Raw genomic sequence first — 26,315 nt, 5'->3', positions numbered from 1 at the left:
TTGACAGATTTCACAATCATTATTAGAAATTGCAGTCACTTTCTAGATCTTCTCTGTTTGCCCTGGTACTACTGAGCCTCTTTCTCCAGTTCCTCAAGCTTTCAAGTTATTTACCCTGTGACACTATATACGTTTATAGCTTGATGACCAAGAACTCTTTTTAACTTCCCACTCCCCTGATGTCCTTTGTTAACTGAATTTGCAAAATATTAAATTGCCCTTTATCTTTGAGATAAATCATACTGTCTGAAAAATTCAATGCTCAAATTAATTCTACCTCTATTGCTGATGCTTTGTCTACAGCAGACTCAGCACTTACCACTTCCATTGCTTGACCTGCAAACCACTGAACAGAAAGTTCTTTCTGATTAAGTAGGATTTTTGAAGCAAAATAATATTTCCTGTTTGCTTATTTACATAGAAATACTGAAAATGCTCTCTCAGTCCTTCAGCTACTTCATATCTCTGTAGGGGCTTAAACTCTGGAATGAAGTATGAATTTACTGAATCACCAACCCACATGGGTTTCATTTAAGAAGGTTCACAGGAATGTACTGGCAGCAGATTCCAATTACCTCTTAAAGAAAAGCTTAGTTTTTGGACTGTTTTGTGCAAATGAATAAGTATAATTTTAGAAAGACTGCTTCCCCTATTACCATACACAACAGAGAAATAAAAGAGAGAAAAACCTGAAACTGAGACTATTTTAACTCTATTCAGATCCTGAGCCATCTCACCAGTGAGTTGATTGCTCATTCTTCCACTTAGGTCAGGTAACTATATGACATTTAAAATACTTGCTAAAAGATTAAAACATCTAAAAAGTTGAAGTTACTCCATTAAAGTGAGTTCATTTAATATTGCTTTCGAAACATTTTATAGCAGTGTAATGATAGACCTTAATTTATTCCAATTATCTTTTGTTCACTTCGATTTATGAACAGTGGAGCTGAAATACTCAGCCCTTTTGCTCCTTAGGCTTCCAAGAATATATTTTCATGAGTATTGTACAAGTCATCTTTTTGCAGTCATCACATACACTAATTGCAAACGTCTATTTTTATGATAAGGAATGGTATTAGCAGATAATTAAGGACAAGATCATTGGTTGTTCTGAACTGCTTTGGCATAAAAAATAGTTCCCTGAATAAAATTTTATTCTCAGTAAATGTTTAAGGCCAAATATTGAAAATAGATACACACTCAATTCTTAAAAGGTACATCTACAAAAGGAATAAGCTTTGTATATATTTGCCTGAGGTCTAATATATAAATAAATAATAACTAAACCTAATAATAATAAATAATAAATAAATAATAACCTAATAACTAAAAAAAGGTCCTTGGATTTGTACCATTTATTACAGATTAATACATCTCATTCTGTCTACTTTTGTGGCCCCAGTGTCTGATAACTTTTCAATACAACTAGGGGCAGGGGGAGATTTTTTTTTTCAAGCTGTGTGCACTGAAAATATGGGAGTGACAGTGTGCTTGAAAACCAACACTTTGCATTCATTCATCCTCTTGGTTTAACTCAATATATATTGGCAGTAAGTGCACGTTGGAGGTAAAACAAAGCTGATGATGACAGCAGGACAGGCTTTTTCAAGATATGCAAGACGAACATATAATTTGTTCACTTTGAAACCTTCAGATTTCCAACAGCAAGCCTGGGCAAAATTCATTAAGGGTTCTTTCTACTAATAATTTTGACTGGTTTGTGCCATAGCTTGTTTTTCCTTGCTGACTGACTGAGAATTGTGCATTGCACTACAACTGGCTGGCATAAGAAACTCATGAAGTCATGGGAAACTCTGACTTTCTCTAAATTCTTTTTTGCGAAAAAAAGAAGGAATTTTATTTCCATCATGAACGAATGTTCAAAGGCATAAGACAATTCTTCCCTTAGAGTCAGCAAGCAAACTAATCTTGTTAAAAAACAACACAGATTCTAGAATTAAGTCACCTACATTTTTAGAGCCTTATCATGGGGTGCCAACCTGATCTACCTGCAGCTGAGGCTCTCTGGACAAACAGGGATTTGCTACCTGGAAACATCAGTGAGGTGCTCTACATGTTATTAGGGAGGTAATTAGTAGATTTTTACTAAAACTAATGTATATTGCCTTCTTAAAAATATATATATATAAATGGTTAGCTGTTACAAAAGGATTACAGCCAAAACATTGCTTGATTTCTCATGGTGTTTGACTGTACAAATCTATTTCTCCATCATCCCAGGAGCGGAAGGACATAGTCTGACTGGAACATAAAAGACAGGGAGACACCTCCCTACCCCCACACCAAAACTAACTGATATTACTGAACCTACCATATTTCTCTCCCCAAAATGATAAACCTTTTCTTGTCCTCTTCTGTATACATATCAACCATTCACCAATTATAAGAGAGAGTTTAAAAATATCAGAATGAGCCTATTCATCCACTACTTCTTTTGGCTCAGGCCTACTTAGTCTGCTTAGCTGCTGCTTTGATGGCTCATCACAGTTGTTCAGAGCATGAATGCTATGCTTGCTAGTTATCAACCCAAAAGTTATTTGCCCTGACTCCCAATGTACTGCAAGTGCAAACAAACATTGCCTTATTCTGTGGTAGGAAGAGTCTAAGAATTTCCTGGGATCAGTTATTGTTTACCTCAGATCAAAATTTTTAGTACCTATTCAAATGTCTGATCTGAGGGAAGTGCACCCTAAATTATGCACTACCCAAGAGAGCATTAAAATGTGTGGAGTTTTCTTTTTTAATAATGGGCAGCCCATTTCCTTTTTCATCTATAAAAATAACCCACCTAGGTAAAGCAAATGTAGAGTTCCATCACTTCTTAAATAAAATTAATTTGCAATAACTTTTAAATACATATATTTGCATTATTACCAATTAATATTTTAGATACTAGTAAAACCAAAAAATTAATGACCCACCATAGCTTTAAATGATTCACCTTTATTTCTGTTCCTGTGTGTCAACAAGCCTACCCATCTTTACCTTCTGTCCCTTATTCCTTACAGTGATCAAAAAATAACTGATTGGATAGCATATGCAGTAGATGGTAGAAGACAGTTTGTGTTAACTATGTTATGAAAATTCATACTTTTAAGTGGTATTCCTTTTTTGCTTAGAAATGCCTTTATTCAGACGGGAAGTTTGGTTCTAGATGCTTATTTGGTAAGCCATGCACACTCTGTCTTCTGCTCCATCATTCAAAATTTTAGTTTACAGGTGACAAATACACATAGCCACGGAAAGCTTTCATTTTTCTGGAAGGAGCTGGGTGGCATGGTCAACCGACTTCTAACAAAGAGTAAATAGGACCCTTGAGCAGTTAACTGTATCAGCTAACACAGCCAGTGGGGTTGCCTCCCTTGTAGCTGTTTTTTGCTATTCACCCTCATAAAGTGCTCCCCTGGCTCTGTTTTATATACACCAAAGAATAATAAGCTCAAGCTTTATGTTTGTTGCCTAACATCTTTAACAAACACATGCTGTCATTGACCGTATTTATTGTTGTCTGTCGACAATTTAGATTTAATAGACAGTTTTTCTACGTCACCACTAATTTGATGAATATAGGTAATTTAAAACCTTTCCTGAAACACTGCTCACATAGTTCATTTTTATTTAAACAAAAAAATCAAAGTACTTGATGGCCAGACATTTTATATAGGGCAAATTCTTTAATGACTAACTTCACATAACTAGCTCTTGAAAGAACACATAAAAAGTAAAAATACAGTATTTGTCTACATAGTGTGTTTTTTTTTCTTTCCTAGAAAAGGCACTCAGAATTAGAAAACTAAAATATTCTTTGTGTTTCAAGAAAGCTCATGAATAGGTAAAACCAGCTAATTACTGTTGGATTGATTTTGTTAGTTAAAAACACGAAATCTATGGGTTTTGCATTGGACAAACTATTGCAGGCTTTTTGTCAGACTTCAGAAATTTTCTTTTGGTCTTTATCTGGCATGTGAATTAAAAAAAAAAAATCACAAGGTAATTACACTAGGCCTGAATTGATGGTACTTTTTTTATTATACATCTGCAGTCACTTGTCCCATTTCATTGTTTCACTATTCCATTGAATTTCATATTTCTTTTTTATTTCTGTGCCTTTCTCTTATTCTTTAATTCTCTTTTCTCCTAAGTTGCATATAGGACAGGTGGAATGACTCATCAGCTAAAGGTAGCTGTGACTCACCATGTGAAGCAGAAAGCACCTACTTGACCTATTTAGGCAAAATAACCACATAAAATTATTTGATGAGTTCCTCACTAGATTTGGACTAGGCCTATTTTTCTTTTCCCAGTCCTGGCTCCCCTCCTTGTATGATTTTTATCCTTATCCATCTTTTTCTTTTCCTACTTACATGAAAATTAATGTATCTAAATGTCAGTTCTTTTGCGGTAGTACCTCTAGTACTTGGTAGTTTATGAAGCAGTAACTTTTGTTCTCTCAAGGCATATCTGTTCCAAATGTAACAATTATTTAATACTTTTATAAGGCTGAGTGTGAGGACCGCAGATAACTTCAGGGACACAATCTTCACTTATCTACTCAATTCAAGAAATGTGGCAGTAATGGCACTTAGAGTCAATTTACTGTTCAGCTATATTAATCTATACATTCCATTTTAAATTGTATATGGCTGATTACTAATTTACTTGTTAGTTAAGAGTTCCGTAGAAAACTTAAAAAAAAATCTTTCATCAACAACCTCTTTAGAAGAGACCAAATGTTTTTTTGATACAGAAGACTAGATTCATTACAGGCACATATAGAGTAAATTTTGGAATCAATTGTAAAATCATCCTAAATTGCATGTTTTAACATTTAAAAGACTATGACTCACTACAATCAGAAATGATTTCTTTTTTAATGGAGATGCATATTTACATGTGTGATTTGAGATTTCAGCTAAAAGTGAATGATGATGTCTCGTAGGACAGCTAAGATCATCCTAATGAAAGCATTTCTATAGAAACTTGAACTAGAAAGAGCAGAATAAACAACTGAGTTAAGTATTTGCAGAGGTGTTTTGAGCTGAAATAGGTCTGTGTCACCTTGCAAAAAACCTAACAGTCCTAAACATACAAAGTGCTAATATATATTAATGCAATATTCAGATGTACAAATCCTAGATTGCAGAATTTTGTATTCCCTACAGGTAGAAATGTTACAGAAAAAATATGAAAAGAAAATTATATTTCGCATTCTTACTAATGTATTTTGAGGAAGAAACGTAGATTTTCATTCAAGAGGCCTTGGAAAGATATTGAAAAGATTTCTGCTTTATGCCTATTTTAAATGTTGCCCTCTTTTCCTCACACTCTCCTTCTCTGTCCCATATTTCTTTTAAAATCTAGCTGGTCACTTCGTTCCATTCTTCCATACTTAGAATATTTCTATCACAGTCAGAATTTATCTGTTCTTTGGACAAACACAATCCTACATTCACTGAGAGAAATAACTAAAGTCCCAAAATTTTCAGTGCTTCCTGGCATAGATTACAATATGAACCATTTTAACATTATATATTCAGCACCTATGAAATAAGACCAATTTTATTCATGCATCTAACCAGAGTTTCTGTTACATGCTTAGTCATGGTTTGTTTTAAAAACAGAGAGCCTGATTAAAAAACACATAGAAAGAACTGTATGAGCAGAAGAAACCAGTTAATACAGAGTTAAGTTATGTTGTATTACAAATTCTTTTAAAACTTCAAAAGGTTTTTTTTCTGGTCTGTTAATAAAGAGAATAACTCCAATATAACATACATGTAATACAATATAGCAAATACTATATATGGCAACTGCTTTGAGCAGTAGAAGGAACTAGTATGTATTATTTATAAATTAAGATTCATGCTCCTAAGTTAGGGAATTATTTGAATATTATACTTACCAATTCCTCAAGAAAATCCCAGATGATATTATATCTCAATTTTAGTGCATAGAACAGTAGAACTTTTGAGCATTTGGTGAGGTAAGGAAGGAAAACTCTAATACTTGTTTTCAACAAAGCAAGTTGAAACTCACATTTACTTTGTTTATGAAGAAGGGTCTTACAAAGCATTATTGAAATTGGATGGCATGGTCTCAGATTTTCAAGGTTTTTAAATTATATTTTCTTTGCAGACAATGTTATAGTTTATTTGAAAGTTAATTATAATTCAGCTAAAACTTACCTTATATGGCTAATGATGAGGGTTGTAGCCGGAATGAAAAAGTCATCCACTCTGTCAAACTGTTTTCCCACTGGCTGAGTATGGATTGTGTGATGAGAAATACTCCCACTGGCTTGTGTTATCACCTGCATAAAGTAACATCATTATAAAATATAGAAATTCTCTTTCAAAATTTAATCTTTATCTAAATAAATTAATACAGTATTGCCTCTGTATTCCATTTCTTGTATTATCTTGTATTACTAAGATAAAGAACATAAACGACAGTGAATAAAGCTGATCAGCATTACAGATTTCAGAGAATCGTTACATACCTGACCACTTCTTCTTTATATTTATTTTTTCCCTCTTTTTTTTTTTGTCATGAGTCCATAATTATTCATTTACATTACTAAAGCCTCTAGCAGTTCTTAGTGCAAACTAAGGGTTTTGATTACCTTTTTTTTTTCACTAGATCCTAGAGTGAGATTATGTTACTGAAGCACTTTTAGCTAGAGTGAAAAGGTAAGATGTTATCAACAGATCCAACAGGAAGCTATGGCTATGCATACTCCCAATTCTTGTCAATCATGAGGTAATTTAACACAGCACAGACATATTTCAGAAGAGAAAGCTGATTTTAATTTACACATTCCTTAAGTTGTTATGAACCAATTTTCCTCGAATTCTCTAATACTGGACCTTCTCTGAGGTAAATGTTTATGGGTGAATAAAAGACAATTCCCTATAATAGCCACTACGATATTCACATACATGCACTTCAGAGTGGATTAAAAAAAAAAAAAATAAAAAATTATTATTGTCATGGTTTAACCCCAGCTGGCAACCAAGCCCCACACAGCCACTTGCTCACTCCCCCTCAGTGAGATGGGGGAGAGAATAAGAAGAGTAAAAGTGAGAAAACTTGTGGGTTGAGATAAAGGCAGTGTAACAAGTAAAGGAAAAGCCATACATGCCAGCAAAACAAAACAAGGAATTCATTCTCTCCTTCCCATCGGCAGACAGATGTTCCGCCATCTCCAGGAAAGCAGGGCTCCATCACACATAATGGTTACTTGGGAAGACAAACATCATCGTTCTGAACGTCCTCCACTTCCCTCTTCTTACCCCATCTTTATATGCTGAGCACCATGTCATATGATATGAAATATCCCTTTGGTCAGTTCGGGTCAGCTGTCCTGGCTCTGTCCCCTCCAAACTTCTTGTGCACCCCCAGCCTGCTCACTGGTGGGGTGGTGTGAGAAGAAAAGGCGCCTTGGCTCTGTGTAAGCACTGCTCAGCAGCAGTGATTAAAAACCCCTGTGTTATCAACATTGTTTTAGTCACAAATCTAAAACATAGCCCCCTACTAGCTACTATTAACTCTTCCCCAGTCAAAACCAGCACAATTATCTATGTTGTAAGGAAAAATGAGAGTGAAGATGATCAGTCACTTTAGAACATGGTAAGACTGACTCAATTATCAGTCATTTTCTGGGGTAACAGCTAAACTCACACAAATTACCTTGCATGCTCATAGTACTAAGAGTCTGTAGGTGCTAAAAAGGTGTTTTCAAACGTTACTCATTTTTCTGCTTGAGCCCTGTGTTTGCATTTCTCTTATTCTTTATCTTATATATAGATATTTAATAGATAGAGATTTCATTAACCTCTAAAGAAAACAAAAATAAGTTGAAATAAAAAGTAATTTTAAAATTATAATATAAAGATGAACACTGTATTCTCAGGGGATTTCTTTAAATAAGGAACAGAAAGTAGTGAAAAGGTAGGAATGCAAGTACAGCTTCTTGAAATGTTTCTTTAGTGACTGTCCTAAGGCTTGCCATTGCTCAGAGGCACCAGAAAAGTAGAGATTTTTAAGATTTTACATCTGTAAAAAGTAATAAGTAAAGATGGAGCTTGTCACCTCCAGAGAGTCAATATAATTTTAGTGAAACAGGAATATGCCTAAATGCCAGGTTATCCTCTAATGAGGGACAAAACTGTCATAAACAGCAACAGTTTGCTCTCAAAAGACTGGCAATTACAAAACATGATGCTGCTTTCAGCTGTATTCCTTATCCTTCTATCAATTTAGCACTGTCTCTTCTGAGTGCGGGTGTTGAAACTAATCTCTAACTTTTTTAGCAAAGTCAGTTGTCCAAATTGTTTTCTAGTTACCTGAAATAATTTCACTGCCCCTGCCGGGGCCATGATAACAATGCTTAAAGGAAAACATACAAAACTCTACAATTACACAAAGGCTTCAACTTGTCTAGCTTTCCTTGCATATAATCATTCCAATGACCTCACCTGCAAAGTTGGTGAATTCTTTTCCATGTTTCCCCAGCTCAGCACCCAGACTTGATCATGTGATTTATCGTAGTGTAGTTTCACTGGAACAGGATCTGTACTTACTGCCTGAAGCATAACAAAAATAGAAATCCTTACTTTCTGTCTCATTTTCAAAAGAAAAATAGTATATGTGCTTGAATGATGACTGGACATGCATTTCCTGATGTTTTCAGATTGTATATAAAAACTATGTTGTCAATTGTTGGAACAGCCCTCTGATTAATTCAAAGTTACTGAATTGCTGAAAAAAAGTGACTTTTATTCATTATGTGCTCTAACATTTGGCATCAAAATTACATTATATTGAAGTTATTTAAAAGCTGCAAACAAAGGTTTTAAATCAAGTGAAAAAGTATTTATCTTCCTTCCCTTCCATCACTCTCACTTTATACATATCAGTTTAAAAACTACATCAATTATTGGAAAATGGCTAAAAAAGGAAGAGTATTCTCAACCCACGTACTGAAATCAATGCAAGGTGTTACACAATATTGCTACACTCAAAGCTTCCTATCTCTGCTAAACTGCATTTATTCTGTTGAAGTTGGAAAGATTGTTTTCATATGTTTTCCAATTACAGTTGCTACTTTTGGTAGACTTTTGATCAGAACCAAAGAGTCTTCCCTACGACCTTGAGCGCTGTCTCTTGAGACCACAAACCTTTTAAGACAGTTGAGCTCTACACTTCCTTTGTTATGAGAAGAGCTGAAGACTTCAGAGGTATGAAATGCGAGGACAACGTATTTGATTAAGAGACATTCTGCACAAGGTAAACAACAGAGGGGATTACTTTTCTATTTTCATCATTAAAGCAGAAAAAATAGGTGGAAATTGGTTTTTAGTCTCATCATTATGGAACTGTAAAGCACAGCTTGTTTATCAGTTTGTCAAGGAGAGTACCAGCTGGCTAATTAAGTGAACCTAATTTAAACTAATGATGTAGATCCTCAAGATAATGCACTAATGGCTGGCTGAGACTGCTGATGATACTTAACTGTACTCCTGAGGTGTTGCAAGCCACAGCTTCATCTAGGCAGAATTTGTTTTTCCTTCTGAAAATGGAAAACGAAGCCAGGTTGCTCACCGGCTCATTTAAAATCGGAAAGATACCCCTTGAAAAAGGTCATTCGTGTTTCATAACATTTTTCTGCTGCAGGCTAGAAGATAAGTTGTCTAAAATAATACTTGGGCTTTTGTATAGTTAATTTGTTCAGGTGTATCAAATTTCCTTTTGGCTTCCCCAGACAAAAGGTCTGATCCATAGATGTTCTACTGAATGAGTGCCAGCTGCCTTCAGGGTCTGGGCTGTGGCACTGCCAGGAGAAGGAGAAGGAATTGCTCGTGGAGTCAAGCACAAGTAATGCACCTCCCAGCAGAGGCACCAGCAGTAGAAAGGAACTAAGCGTTTTGGAAGCAGGTTTTCACAGCTGCTTCTAGCTAGCCAGGCTAATCTGCCAGCAGCACAGTGTGGACTGAACGATGATGAGCTCTGTTTACTTCAGTATGTCTCTAAGTCATCCCAGTTAATGGTGGGCTGCTAAGTAGTACTGGACAACTGCAGGTGACAGTGCTTGCTTTCAAGAATTCATAAATGAAGAGAAATATTTCTCTTAACTTTATAATGAAAATTTCCTGGCTAAATCTGCAGATATCTCTCTAAAGATACACCATGCATGTTTCCAATACATTTTGATTTAGTCTGCTCTAGAATCATCTTTAAGTACTTATTTTGATAAGTATCTTTGTAGTAGAAATAAATGATCCTAAAATCTAGTTGTTACATATGTGAATCTGTACACACCTTTTACATTAACTTTCATAGCAGAAAGGAATAAACATAACATACATAGTACTTCAGAGAAAAGACCATAATAAGCAAAACCAAATAAACGTTATTATCACACAGAAAACAGCAGTTACACAACTTAAAGCTCTTTCAGACATTTTTAGTTGTCTCTCCGTTTTTTTCACCATGACAGAATTTTTATTAGAGTGCTGCTCACTTTCAAAATAAGACATTTTCTCCACATTTGTTCCTACTAGAGTTTTTGAAAACTTCGTTTAACAGAGGAGACAGGGGGTTTCTTCCTTAAGATATAGACTAGAAATAGTTAACATGTAAATAATATCCTCTGTATTAATGTGAAAATGCAGTCTAGTAAGCAAAATGCTCTCATTCACTTACAGCTTATATGTATTTTCCAAAAATCAATTACATTTTGATTTTTTTTTTCTGTGCTAGGCAGTACTGTAAGTAATGAAGATAGACTGATCTGACTGAGAAATTTAATTCCCTTGCCTCCTGTTTGTATGAGTGTTTGTGTATGTGCATATAAGTAGAGAAACATTTAATGGTTAGGAAAATTCGTGCTGCTTGGAAAAAACAAAACCAAAAATAAATGGTAAGGAATGGTAAGGAAGACAGGGCCATGCTTGTTATAAGAAACACTGAACAAAGAATCTCTTTACTTGTCATTAAATTCCAAATTAGTCTTACTTCTATTCTAAAAGCCATTTGTGAATCAGCAGTGTTGTTATTTTTTATAGTCTTATACTATGTGTAAAAGATTGTATAGGTTTTGTGCTTTCATTACTTATTTTTTTAGTTTGCAACTACTTTTACTTGTGGTCGATTGTTGGGTTTTTTAAAGTCTACTTTGAATATCAGCATGCTTAAGCTGGATGCAGAGCAAGTCTCATAACACTTTTCCCATGTATTTGGCTAAGTGTATCGTAGGAAATATTTTTCAGGCCAGCACACATAGCAGAAATTCTGCTCAGGTGCCCAAAAGTGACAGTAGCACATTTGCTCTAATATACTTAATCTGGTTCATGTTATCCCTTATCCCAAACGTCTACGCTTACTGTTGTGAAATGGAAGCATAATTTATCATTAATATCTAAGCATCCTAGAACCATCAAAACTGAGACTTTAGTTGCGGCAAAAGGTTTCCACAGATGGGATAAATTTCATTCTATAATTCCCTGAGTTTATGATCAGGACATTATTAAAGTAATGGAAAAGCAACGCTATTCTGTTACTCAAAATAAAACTTTGAAAGTGAAAGGGTATTTTTCCTGGACTATCATGAAGGCTTGTGGCATATCTGGTTTTAGCCCAATATATTTGCTAAGGAGCACAGACTTAGTGCATAAATCTCTGTGTAACACCCAGGCATACTGTATGTCTGTTTTTAAGTTCATTACAGAGACTTGAATATTTATGTCTAACTCCACCCATAAACAGCAGAATCACTTTACACGTTTCTAGGAGAAGGGTGTACTTTTAATTAGTGGCTAATTTATTGAATTTTACTTTTTAATTAACATACATCATTGTGGTAGGTATCTTTAAACATTCAGTTAATGGTAAAGTACTTAGTAAAATAATAACTAATGTAACTGAAGACAAATTAGAAGACTCTACCAGTCAAACTATTTCATAAAACCTAACTTTAAAAGAACCTCCAACTTCTACAATATTTTTCAGTGAGCTCAAAAGGCATAATATGCTCTTGCCACTGAAATCTAAATGCTAATAAATGCAATTAAATTGGTATTTCATCCATCATCTGTAGGAAAGCAAGATGACACATGAATATCAGCCAGACACCAGGGAAACCATTGCCAGGGACTCCAGTCCTTCAAGTCTATGAATTACAGTAAGACTGGTTTTTTAGTCTCTCTTCCTGAAGAAATATATTGAATTAGTTGTAAAAAAAGTCTTGTCTTCAGAAAACAAAAATCACTATCCACTTGGTTCATCTCTACATTGATATGCCAAGGTCAATTTAACTAAACAAAAAGTAAAAGAAAAAAAAAACTAATATCTTTTTATTATTATTATTTTTTAATGAAACATTTTATCAGTCCCTGTTACCGTTTGGATAGGTCAGGTTTTGAGGAAGCTACGTCTACTAAGTCAGCTGACATAGACTATAGAAGGTAGAAAATGTAGATGGTTAAAGAACACAAAAATATTAAAATTAAAATTATTTGTCAAGTTAATGCAATTTTAAAACTGCAATTTTGCTATGTATTTTTAAATGTTACATTAATATAAGTAATATATAAGTATACTAGTATCACAGAATCATAGAATGGTTTTGTTTGGAAGGGACCTTTAAATGTCTTCTAGTTCAATTCCCCTTCAACAAGCAGGGACATCTTCAACTAGATCAGATTGCTCAGAGCCCTGTCCAGCCTGGCATTGAATGTTTCCAGGAATAGGGCATCTATCACCTTTCTGGGCAATCTGTTCCAGTGTTTCACCACCCTTGGAAAAAAATTTCTTCTTTATATCTAGTCTAAATCTACCCTCTTTTAGTTTTAAAACTCTATTGCAACAGATTCTATTAAAAAATCTGTCCCCATCTTTCTTATAAGACCTCTTTAAGTATTGAAAGGCCATAATAAGGTCTCCCTGGAGCCTAATATTCGCTATATAATCTATACATTAAAGATTATTATTCATTCATTGGTGAAAAAGGCAAAAGGTAGAAAGATAAGCTATATTTAAATATTTTTATTAACAATTTAGATTAGATTTCTAATAAAAAATACCAATCTTTTATTTAGCTAAAGAACATGTTTCCTATGAATGTGATGAAACTATAAGTAACTCCGTAGATGTAATGCACATTTGTATGATTAAAATTTGAACCAGACCACCCAGTGTGGTGTCAAAACCTCTATCAGTTTCACATACAAGTGCCCTTTCTTCTGAGAATCAGGGCAGGATTGTTAACAAGTTATTAACTAGCTTCAGAGCTCTTCGCCCAGGAAATAATTTTATTTCAAAAAAGAAGAACCTTACTTTTAAAGCAAACTTCAAGGTTTTATAAGGTCTGTAATATACCAAAAAAACCCCTTCACAAACACACAAACTGAACCAGAAAACAAGCCCCTTGTCTGTTATCAAGACTGTTTACAGTCTCCAACTATAATTGATTGACTTTTTTTTTGCCACTGACAGTGAATTAAAACTAATCTTTCTGGTCAAATGGCATCATCCTGAAATATTAATGACTTTATAATGAAAAAGATTATATTGTATGATTCTGATTAAAAAAAAGTATAATATGGTGGGAATACTAGGTAGAATGCAAATAGCAAAAAAATATGATTTTGCCTTTTTCATATGAGTCATTAACACAAACATTTTGAGACTTTGCATATTCTCTTCGTATTCAGAAAATATTTTTTTAGAACTTAATGAGTTTATGGCTATTATAATCTAAATGCATTTTCACATGTCCTGAACAATTCCACAGACTAAAATCTGTCCTCATGTAAATACCCTATTTAACCTCATGGTACAATAATATAATTGATACCACCAGATACATAAAGCGGGGAGAGAGAGAGAGAGAGGGAGGGAGGGAGAGTATAGATTTTATGGTATTTGATTTGAGTGGTGGCAACTAAACATCAAATTTTTACTCCATCCCAGTAAGACTGCTGACCATTTGGATTATATTGTGACTCTCTCAGGCTCTCCTGAGGGAACTGTATTGCTCAAAAAACCTAATATTCATTTTAGCATTGCCTTGTACCTTGGTCTTCAACCAATGATGAGTGCATTAATCCCTGTACCGTAACATCAATTTCTCTCTTTTACCTAATGAAGTATTTATCTAAGCAGAGTATCTCCAGCATCCCAGAAATGGAGAAACTGATAGTAGCACCTACACAGTAGAGAGCAATAGAGAATAAATTTGAATTCGTAGTCTCCGGTCTTGGCAAAGGGTGGTGTCGGGTCTTCCACAATTCCAGGAATTTCTCTGTCTAAAAGCTGACTGAATAACAGTTCTTCACCTTCTATAGCCAAACCTAACCCCCTGACCTCTCCTGTCAAAACTGATAGACACATTCCTGTGGTAAGACTATTTGAATGAATCTTCATTTCTAAGTGAAAAGTACCTCAAGCCAGAAACTTCCCAAAGAACTCGTGTTCTCAACTACTTGATTAATATTTATAAGAGGTATTTTCATGTTGATTCTCTCCCTCCCAATTGTGTATTGACAAGAACAGTGTAAAAGAGAAACTGCTGCTAAATATCAAAAAGTAGATGAGGTTTTTTCTATGTATTGTGTTTATTCTTAAGCTAATTGCATTTTTTTTTCCAAAATATGAAGGAAAATCTTAAATTCTTGTGTTCAAATTAGATATTATCTTAAAAATGAGAACTAAATACCTGTACAACTTTCTGAGACTGTACATCAACAAGAAGAACTCTGTCAAGTGTGGGCTGGGTTACGTAAATGAACTTGTCTTTTACATTAACAGCAGTTGCCCATACACATCGCTGAACAGGATCTCCATCCGCTTTGGGACAAACTTCATCCTATAATTCAACAGAAACAGGGGAAGCGTAAGAATCAAAACATTCAATAGAAAGACAAATTATATTCTTTTTCTTCTTTTTTAAACATAAAATAAAATCTCAGAAAATTTAGAGAAAGATAAAGGACAAGTGACATTAGGACACAGACTAATGTTAGCCAAACTGCATATTGTAAGCATCACACAACTCACAAGCACATTAGTATAAACCACACACCAGCTTTTTTGGATGTCTTCTAGATATTCAGGCAGTTAGCACCACTGTCCTGAGAAAGAAACCTATTTGAAACAATATTGTGTGTAGAAATAAAGTGATCAATGGCCAGGAGACCTTAAAAACAGAAAAACAAATCAGATACACAATTTCTCATTACTGTGCAGTAGTTGGCAGCTCCCTCACCTGCACCATCACAATATCTTGCAAAGGCAGGCAGCTATAGACGTGGCTTACACTTACATCTGAGAACACAGTGGTAAGGCAGGCAAATATTAAATTGGAATGATAATGTATAAATGGAGAGGAAGAGGAGGAGGTGTGGTGCAAGTTGTCACATGATATAGGGCCAAAGCAGCAGCAGTTAGAGGGATCTGCTTTTTTGGTCACATGGAGCACTGATGCTGCTTCAAAGGTCAAGCAGTTTGGCCACTTCTGCCATGAGAAATTCTCATGGCCTGTCTTGCTAGTTTCACACTCAATACAAATCAAATGTCTTCTTACTACCATTTGTTCCCCCTCTGCCCTCCCATCTCTGCAAAAGGATGAATTTGAAAAAAAAATGCAACATTCCGGTTGACTAATGGGAATTCATAATTAATAATACACATATTTATAACTATGCATTCTCATTCAAAATATCTATTTGTAGTTAACATGCTCACTATTCATATTTTATGTAAATAAATTTCCACTCATCATATCCATATATTTTTTTTCTATCTATCTATTTGTAACTATTTACTCTCCCAGTGAATTTTTTATCAAATACTTTGCCATATCTGGAAATGCCTTTTATGAAAATACCATGATTTTTTCCTACAATGGACACCAAATTCATGTAAAAACAAAGACCTAAAAAACATTCTGCTTGGAGAGGTACACTATGTGTCAAGCTTTTTTATTTTTCTGACCTATTCTTCTTTTCCCTTGTAATTTTTCTTCCTCTTATCAAAAGGAGTAATTTCACCAAATCATAAGTATTATTTCTTTTTAGCACTTATCTGCTGCTTATTCCTAATTTAGAATGCTCTGTCTGATACATTATAACTGGTCGCTGTGAAAATGATTATGATATGTCAGCAGATGTTGACTTCAATGTAGAATGAACAGCAAGAGTTGATGAGATCTTAAAGAAGAATTCTGTTTCTAAGCATCAGACTCGCTTTAAAAGGAAGGGGCAAAAATAATGTCATAGAACAACACATCCAGCACTAAGCAATGCTTTTCGAAAAGATGATGATGCATTTCAACACTAACTCTTCTGTATCATCAACATTCTTTGCCTGCTGTGCCTCTATATATTTGAGAAAATACACTCAATCTTTATAAGTCAAAATAAGAAATAAATCGATTTCCAGCTCTAACAGGGAGCTTCTTTACAGGAGATGGAAAACCACTGCTTATTCCTATGTGGTTCTTAAACCTCAACAAAGGGAAGGTCTTTCAGAAATCACACTGATAAGGAAAGGTGATTAAACTCAGGTACCATGGGATGGCACATAATCAAGAACTTCAGACGAACTTAGAAATAACTAAAAAGAGTAAGATTTAATTTGCTCTGCTAAAAAGGCATGCACTTTGAAGTGAGAAGTTAAAATCTGTTTTTTAAAGAATGATAAGGAGGTGGTGGGTGACAGCCAACATGGCTTCACCAAAGGCAGATCGTGCCTGACCAACTTGGTGGCCTTTTATGACGGGGTGACAGCATCGGTGGACAAGGGTCGACCAATGGATATCATCTACCTGGACTTGTGCAAAGCTTTTGACACTGTCCCGCACGACATTCTTCTCTCTAAACTAGAGAGGCATGGGGTTTGATGGATGGACCACTCGGTGCATAAGGAATTGGCTCAATGGCCGCACTCAGAGAGTAGTGGTCAACGGCTCGATGTCCAAGTGGAGACCGGTCACGAGTGGCGTCCCTCAGGGGTCCGTGTTGGGCCCGGCCCTCTTCAACATCTTTGTCGGTGACGTGGACAGTGGCATGGAGTGCACCCTCAGCAAGTTCGCCGATGACACCAAGCTGCGTGGTGCCGTCGACACGCTGGAAGAGAGGGATGCCATCCAGAGGGACCTCGACAGGCTGGAGAGGTGGGCCCGTACCAACCTCATGAAGTTCAACCAGGCCAAATGCAAGGTCCTACATCTGGGTCGTGGCAATCCCAGGCACAAATACAGACTGGGTGGTGAATGGATCGAGAGCAGCCCTGAGGAGAAGGACTTGGGAGTACTGGTGGACGAGAAGCTCAATATGAGCCGGCAATGTGCTCTTGCGGCCCAGAAGGCCAACTGCATCCTGGGCTGCATCAAGAGGAGCGTGGCCAGCAGGTCAAGAGAGGTGATTCTTCCCCTCTACTCTGCCCTCGTGAGACCTCACCTGGAGTATTGCGTCCAGTTCTGGAGCCCCCAACATAAGAAGGACATGGACCAGTTGGAGAGGGTCCAGAGGAGGGCCACGAAGATGATAAGAGGGCTGGAGCACCTTTCCTATGAGGACAGGCTGAAAGAGTTGGGGCTGTTCAGCCTGGAGAAGAGGAGGCTCCGGGGTGACCTTATAGCGGTCTTCCAGTACCTCAAGGGGGCCTACAGGAAAGATGGGGAGAGGCTGTTCAGGAGGGCCTGTTGTGATAGGACAAGGGGTAATGGTTTTAAAATAGAGGGAGGTAGATTCAGATTGGATATTAGGAAAAAAGTTTTTACCATGAGAGTTGTAGAACACTGGAACAGGTTGCCCAGAGAGGTGGTGGATGCTCCATCCCTGGAGACATTCAAGGCCAGGTTGGACGAGGCCCTGAGCAACCTGATCTAGTTGGAGATATCCCTGTTCCTTGCAGGGGGGTTGGACTAGATGACCTTTGAAGGTCCCTTCCAGCCCTTACCATTCTATGATTCTATGATTCTATGATAGGCATGGTGACAAACAGACTTTCATTCTTAAATGTGACTAAAAGCTTTTCATCACATAAAGTGTAGTTTCAACATAAACAAGTATGCCTCTAATATGATGGCAATCCTCAGATAAATGATCTACTGTCATTTTCTTTCTGTGCAAATGTCACTGCGATTGGAAGGCAGTTTCACTGACTTCAAATTATTTTTCATATTTATTCTAAATATGCCTTGCCTTAGTTCCATGTTTTATCTAAACAGATAACTACTTTTATACTGTTCTACACAGTCCTCTTTTCCTCAAAGAACACTTTCTTCAAATAACGCATCTGTAAATGTTTATAACAACTCTACACTGTGTCATTCTTTTCAGTCATGTCTCTCAATGACTCACCTTAGTTTACACCAGTTCTTGGTGCAGTGAATTCTACTAGGACACATTCAATAGACTGTGCTAAAATAACACCAACTCCGGCTGCAGGAATCTACCTTTCTCTCACATGGCATCATACAGATTGGTGTAAATGATTATGCTAACCATACCTCTTATTGTGGGAAGTATAGCAGAAGTTGAAAATACTGTAAGTTAAGCACTTATAACTATATCCAGAGTTAAGTCATCTCCTTAAACATTTTCCTGAATCTAAATCTAAAATACTGACTGAACTGTATTTCTAAACATCATTTCAATGTAAAAAAAATATAAATATAGGGGTTTTATATATGTATATAAATGTATACACACAGAGATATCTTTGAATTAGAAACTACAGGGTATGATTCTTATTATCTATATCAAACTCGTCCCTCTCATTCCACTTTAAATGTGGCAAGTAGAAACCCCAACATTTTCTCAGATCTAAAGTAAAAAAATCTACATAGACAGATGCAGTTTACTGGTTCTAGAATACTGTTTATGTTGTCATATATTTCTATCATCCAATGCCAACTCTCACTTTGCCTCAAAAACTGAAAAATTAAAATAAAAGGAAAAAAAAATGTTTCTCCAAAGTAACAGTGAAAATTATGCACCAAAATTCTTATATCCAAACCACTCTTTTTCCCCCAGCATGAATTGGTTTATGCAGTTGTTTCTCTAGTTATTCAAATCCACATTTACCTAGATGTCCCAGAAATAGCCTCAATCAATAGAACTGAAATCTTGCTTTTGAAAAGTTAACATTTATCTGATTAGACAGTTTGGATTTCTTTTACATTACAGGCAGTAATTTTGAGGCTCTATATTAATTTCCCCAGTGGTTGGGTAATTGGTTAAAATAATTTCTCCTTAAAATATAAGCATAAAACCATCATTTTCTTCTTCTAATTCAAATGTCAGCAATTTACTTTTTCCTAATTCATTCTCTCTGAAAAAAAACTAACACCTGATAAAACGTTAATTTATTTCATTGTTTTTTTTTTCCCCAGACTTTTTAATCAGAAAGTCACTTGCCCTATAAAAAGTCAGCAGATGGAGGAAAATAAATCCTTAGAGAAAGTTTTTCAAGGTAGTCTGGGGTAAGAAATCCTCAAGAGAAAACATATACTTGTAGATTTATATATTCAAATTCTGTGTTTATAAACTTACACTTAATGCAAGGGTGCTCAGTGTTTTAAACAAGATTTGAGTTCTTTAAGCAGTATAATGAAATGTCTATCTATGCTATGACTGTCTAAGAGTAAGGTGACATCAAGAGGTTACAACAGTGCATGTATTAAGACATGAATTTATATATTGCCTATTGTACCTTAAGTCACTGTTTTTTTGACATATTGTAGTAAAAATCAGACCGTGGACCTTTTTCATGGCTTTTTTCAACAAATAAAGGCTAATAATCTTGTATTTACTACTTTTCCTGTGCAGTAAGAGTGCAAACCAAAACATTTTCAGTGGACTAACAAGTGTGTTTCAAGTTCATTTCTTGTGGAAACTTTGCTCTGGCCTGTAATCACATTAATTATTTCGAAATTAAGTATTTTGCTCCCACCTTCAGCACATGTTGAAGAGTGAGATAGCCATTACGCACTAGTTCTTGTAATAAAGAGGAAATCAGGATTATGTTGAAATCAAAAGGATTTTTTCCATTGGTCTCAACAAAGGCATATGTTTCAATTGCTTCTTTGCCTGCTCCCAGCCCCCTGAAATAATTATTCTAATTGGGATTCACTGGGAACGGAAAATAAAAACACTCATGCATACCAATTAGAATTTAAAGGCTTTGGATAATATTAATTTGCAGAAGATAAATAGAGGTTGCATGCTAGTGAGGAAAATGCCCCAAACACTTCAGAATGATGAGACATTTAGCAGCTGAAAGACTATACTTGGACCATGGTTAAGAATCTATTTGACAACAGGTTAAATAAACGGCTGTCAAAGCTGGTATAATTAAACAACAACCTGCATCAGAAAACAGAAATATGTTTATTTCCATCCCTATACATCCAGAATTGTCACTATCAGCTTAATAAAAGTCTACTTTCATTTGGTATTAATTTAGAAGACTCAAATTATTTAGGAGATTCTGGGAATAAGAGTAGGAAGCTCTTTTCCTGTGAACAATGATGATCCAGAAAAGCACTAAATCTTTTGTTTCACTTTAAACACAATGAAAGTTTAATTGATTCTCTTATTAGACACACATTAAAGTGCTCTGCCGTATTGACACTCAGATGCATAAGAGGCAATTAAATATTTAGATAAGGGTTCTCAAGCATATAGTTATTGAGACATTGTATTTACCTTTAGCAAAATTAGCATACTTAAATATGTACATGTGTAACTACCGCAATATTCATTCACAATGCAATGCAATGCCATGTAGAAATATGAGTTCCTTCTTTTACAGGAGCTCAGCTAAGGGTAATTTATTTTGTTGACAGGCAAACAGGAAACCCAGGGACGAGCACTGTAGTACCAGGTATAATACCCAGACATTTTCTGTAACACTCCTAGTACCAAAACTATGCTGCAGAATTTAGAAATGTTCCTACACTTCAGCAAATAATCGGCGATGCGACAGGTCTGCCGAGGTTTTACTTATCACTTGAACTGCTAATTCAGAAAAGTGTAAAGAAATGGGAGAGGTTCAAGCAACCATGTATTTCCTTTAGGTATACGTTAAAAGATAAGTGATGAAGATTCTATTACAGACAGTTGCATAGATGTGAAAGGCTATGTAAAGCCACCTCAAAACTTGCAGTATTACAACATTTCTGATTAGTGAAGTTACATGACAGAGTCAAAGAGAATTACTAACAAGCAATTTATGACATGAACTCTTATCACTAAATGATCACATGCTGAAATTGATAAAAATCTGATTCTGAGACAGAACAATACTTTATTACTGTTATTTAAATAGATTTTCCAAAAAGGCTTGAGGAAGATACAATATTCTGCAAGGAGGCAACGGTGGTCTAAAGCTTCAGAGTTAATGAGTTTTTTCAAGAATATACTACTGTTATCGTAGTATTAATGGTATATGCAGGGAATTCTTTTAAACCCCTGTTTCATGCTTCTTCTAGGAGGAAAGTAATCTTGAAGTTTTTTTTCAGAATTTCAAAATTTTTTACTGAAAACTATTTTCCAAATATTTCTGATTTCTCTTACAGGAATAAAGATTCATTAACCACCGTATTTGAGGGAAGATGTTTTCAGTGTTAAGGGGAATAAGTATAAATATTGTTGAATTTAATGGGCAAAATGATGTACATGTAGATATAAAGCCTAATTTCTGGCTATATATTTACCACACCTAACCACAAACCAAAGATATCCAAAGAAGGACAAATCTATACCTACTTTAACATGAAAGTTATCCAGTAGCCTACTTTCCTGGTGGTATCTTTTTTTCTTTTTTTTTTTTTTTTTGGCAGAGAAGGACATAATCATTATGCTACTTCAATTTGAAAGTTACAAAAAGGAAACAAGTTTGACTTATCCATCTTGATTATTACCACATTTACATAAAAATACACTTAAAATCTAGGCTGCGCTTTAGACCAATAAAACTTTAACAGACTTCTTAAATAATCAGCTTTTGAATTAAACAGCCATAAAAAAGCTCTTTGACTTATTTTTGGCTGTGTCAACCTAATTTCACTTAAGCAGCACAAATCAACGTATGATTAGCTGTTCAAAGCATAATTATTCACACTAAAATAAATCTTGCTGCTGAGTACAGCAGCCTTTGACATCAATAATGATAACTGAAGAGGCAAATTCCATTGAGACAGTTCTGCTGTTAATTCAGTGTGCTTTAGGTATTATGGAAAAAACCCAAAGTGTAGAGCTCACGGGTTATTATGTATTTCAAGGTCACTCATTCAAATCCAAATAATTACAAAAAGTTAGTATTTTTGAAAGGTAATAGATCATACGGAACAAGTCTTAATGTAGTGAACAGTGTGAAGTATTCCAGTGAGAACATGCATCATGTCAACTAGCAATTTGATTAGCAGTAAAGGAAAAACGACAAAAAAAAAAAAAAGGAAGTGGAGAATACAATACTGTTTCATGTATGCTACATAGAAATTGCTCCAGGAATGCACAGAATTTGGTGAAATGAGCTTCAAACCTGTTGACAATAAAGTTATTGAAACTACTTATATGAATTTTAAGTTGGAGTCAAAGCATTATTCATCTCTAACTTCAGTGGAGCTATAAGAATGTTTATCAGGATAGGGATTTTCCTCATGATAGCAGACAGATTAATATAGACAAACGCCCGGTGGAAAAAAAGACAATATTAAAAATAATAATTGTAGATTTTATACTTAATAGAGAATCAATCCCTGATTCATAGAGATTCACTTAACTGGGAAGGGAGAAAAAGCAACAACAACCCAAACAGAAATAAAGAGCTGTTAAAGGAAAAGACTGGGAAAAGAGAAATATAGTCAAAGAAAATAAAGGGTTTGAAAAGTATACAGGGAATAGTCATCTAAAAAAGAGACTGAAAGTTTGAATTTCATCACAGAAAATACAGGAAATTTTGACTCTGCCATTATAAGCTAATTATTAATTGAGAAGACATGTCTGAATTTATCAAGCAGAAAACACTAAACTAGCAATAACAAATTCTTATTTAAAGAAAACTATAATTGAGAAAACACTAAAAATAAATTTTAAAAAAAGAACTTGCCTGAAAACCGAGGAGTTTTTCACTAGGCTTAATATGTCTCTGAAATTCACATTCCACTGGTTGTATTACTTTGATGCCATCTTCATAAAAAACATAAAACATGTTCCCAATTCCCAGACCTTAGGAACAAAAGCACATTGAAATGTATAAAATTAAATAATGACAAAAAAAGAGAAAATCCTTGTCTTGAACTAAAAACCTCATCGTTTTTTTTTTTTGTATGAGATCAATTTTGTTAATGCATATAGTGCTAATACAGCTAATCCTGTGGAATATTTTGTTGTAAAACAAAACTGTTATGTTACTCAGAATTTCACACAGTTTTCTCCATTAGCAAGACAGCATCTTTATGAATACAGATCTAGAAATATATGTCTATTCTGAGCATAGGATGCTCTAAGGGTAATATGCCCACTCTGGCCAATGGGATACTTTTGTATGCCTTTACAAGTAAACCATACAGCCTATGTAAGATAGTATGTCAAGGTCTTTCTTTAAAAAATGCCTAACATTGCACCCTGTAGGAGCAGCTGGACTTTGGAGGTAAGCCTGGGGTTAGGCTGGCCCTACCAGTGAACACAGTGTAGAGATCTACAGCTGAGCTAATTGTATCTTGGTGGTAAATAAATATGTCAAGCTGGCTGGGGACAAAAGAAAGTTTTCCCTTCTCCCTGGTGTCATTGATTGAAGTATATTATAGTTATTAGCAGAATAAGTACTACCAGAATGTAAGGAAGTAAATCAGCTGAACAGCCCAAAGTGATGCAGACATTCAATAAACAGACTCCTAAAACTTCCTCCTCTGTTGCCAACACTTCAAGACAGGCTTTCGAATGTACAGATAATATTTATGCATAGTAACCCAGCCCAAACTTTTAAGGCTTTATTTCCAATGTCTGAATAGTAAAGTTCACCAAATTGTTCTTCAGAATCAGTGAAGGAGACCCAGTAAGAACTATCCTTCTTCCATATCAATACTGAGTTATGGAAGTTAGTTTGTATAAGAACCTTTACCTGTGGATCCAATGAAATAGTACCCCCTTCCAAGTTATTATGACCCCAAAAACTCTTCCTTTGAGCATGTGTCTACAAACACCTGTACGGATATCTAATCTATACAAATATCTAATCACTTAAGAAAGCCACTTCTTCACAACTGCAGAAGCTATTCCTCTAAAGACATCTGACCTCATACTGCAACCCTCCCTCCATAAAATCAAACTCAACCCAGCACATTTATAATCCAGTGCCAGAAGTAACAACAATAAATGCAATTATATTTGTTTCATTTAGACTGAATCTATACTTTAAACTGGCTAACACTGATTTCAAAATATGGTGGTGGTTTGAGGGATTTTATATATTATTATATATTAAACTATATATATATATTTATAGTTTAATATATGTATATATTTATTTTTGTGTATATATTGTATTATTGTAATACAAATCAATGTATCTTCAAAATCCTTTCAGATTTTCTGACACACACTCTTTTTACACTTACACAAGCAAGTAGTTGTGATAAGACTTTTTGTACTTCATATACAAAAATGCATTGCAGGCACTAAAGCCTATCTAAGGTTTCACGACTTTGTCCTACTAATCAGCCATCCCTCCCTTCCTATCTGTTAATACTTAGATAACAGAAAACAAGAATATGCATGGCCCAGAGACGTTAGTGGCGATGCTTATTGGCATCTTCAGGGTATTGCTTTCTTGTAAATGAATTTTGACACAGCAACCAGCGACAATACTTGCTGGAAAAACAAGGTTTGGGCAATGAGAAACTTGGGGGACATAAAGAAAATCTGCTCTAGAAAATATGTCATATTCTCAATCTCTACTATAAATTGCTTTCTCTTTAATTTCACAGTAGTCACAGAGAAATTTGAATGTCTTTACCATAAGCACTCTGGTAAGATACTATTTTTAATTGGTCTTTATTGTCACAGAACTTAAGTTTTCCTAAGTGCTTTCTAACCACCAAAAGCAACTCAGGACTTGACTTGAAAACAGAGTCCTCTAAAAAAATCAAGGGGGTGCCAATCATGTTTTCAGTTTTATTCAAGTTAAAACACAAGATAAAACACAAGTGATACTTTTGCAATAAGCAGTAAGAATACCCTACATTTGAAAACTTAGGTGTTAGAATCTTGTTGTGCACTTGTTTAATTGTTATCAGTAGAATTGTGTGAAACTGAACACGTCATTTGTACTCTGCAACGCCAATAGAGCAGGAGGATCACAGCTGAGCTCCACTATAATCAGGCAACTGATTGTTTGTACCAGCTGAGCAACTGGCAAAACAGGAATATAAAAAATAAAACTAGTTCATATTTGTAAACAAACTGGGAAATGTCAAAGGTTACTAGGCAAATGAAATATCAAAGTTTTAAATCTCTAAATTAATTTAAAATAAATCTTTAAGAAACATGCAGAAATATCATTTGCAGCATGAATTCATAGCAAAGCATGATCCACTTATAGTATTATCAATCTTCCAATGGAAATAATTGAAATATTTCCTATTCCTGAAATACACTATTTCCTGAATTGCAACTTTAAATAAAGAACAGGCTACTTAGAGGAAAGAAATGAAAGCTCATGACAATCCTTCAATTGTGATATTTTTCTGCAACATGCTTTATGAGATTATCTCATATATATGAAAATTCATGTCTGTCTTCACCAGCAAAATATACTTTCCATGCTTTCTATGTAATTAACACTTGATACTGTCTGTATTTCTATTTATCCTTCAGTCAGCTGCAAAACACAAGCCTCCATTCCCCCTCTCAACATTTACAAGGCGTTTCTGAGTATAAGAAGAAAACGCTTTGTGTCCTTAAGCAACAATAGGTACCTCAATTTTAACTAAACTGCTTCAGTTCATAATTTTGTCAAATAAGAATGATTCATACATGATCAATCCCAAGAGCATATAGGCTGATTGCTTGGAAGCTTTATCATGTCAGCAAAAAACCAAAAGTTAAAGGTCTACATTTTAAATCCAAGCTCCTTCTTGTATCCCTTTCAGTAATTATCTGAAATTTTTGAACAGCTTATTTCCCCCTCTCTCCCCAAATGGAAAACCAGTTCACGTAGGCATGAGAATTTAAAAGATTATTTTCCGCTAGAATTTTTTCTTTAAATTAAGTTCCTCAAAT

General features: G+C 35.0%; 1 protein-coding gene across 3 annotated transcripts in view; it reads right to left on the bottom strand.

Annotated features, from left to right (window-relative positions):
- Positions 1-26,315, bottom strand: part of FSTL5 (follistatin like 5) — a 288,154-nt gene that overhangs the window by 19,347 nt on the left and 242,492 nt on the right. For all 3 annotated transcript variants that reach the window (XM_086611644.1, XM_086611645.1, XM_086611646.1), the window contains 4 exons: positions 23,143-23,261; positions 14,741-14,890; positions 8,502-8,609; positions 6,210-6,334 (listed from right to left, as the gene is read on the bottom strand). In XM_086611644.1, coding sequence (XP_086467770.1) covers positions 6,210-6,334; positions 8,502-8,609; positions 14,741-14,890; positions 23,143-23,261 — 502 coding nt within the window. The remainder of the gene's footprint in view (positions 1-6,209; positions 6,335-8,501; positions 8,610-14,740; positions 14,891-23,142; positions 23,262-26,315) is intronic.

The sequence above is a fragment of the Tauraco erythrolophus genome, chromosome 5, assembly GCF_009769465.1.
Source record: "Tauraco erythrolophus isolate bTauEry1 chromosome 5, bTauEry1.pri, whole genome shotgun sequence".
In the NCBI taxonomy this organism is placed as follows: Eukaryota; Metazoa; Chordata; class Aves; order Musophagiformes; family Musophagidae; genus Tauraco; species Tauraco erythrolophus.
The sequence above is the reverse complement of the archived record's forward strand: the minus strand, read 5'-3'. Positions and strand labels throughout refer to the sequence as shown.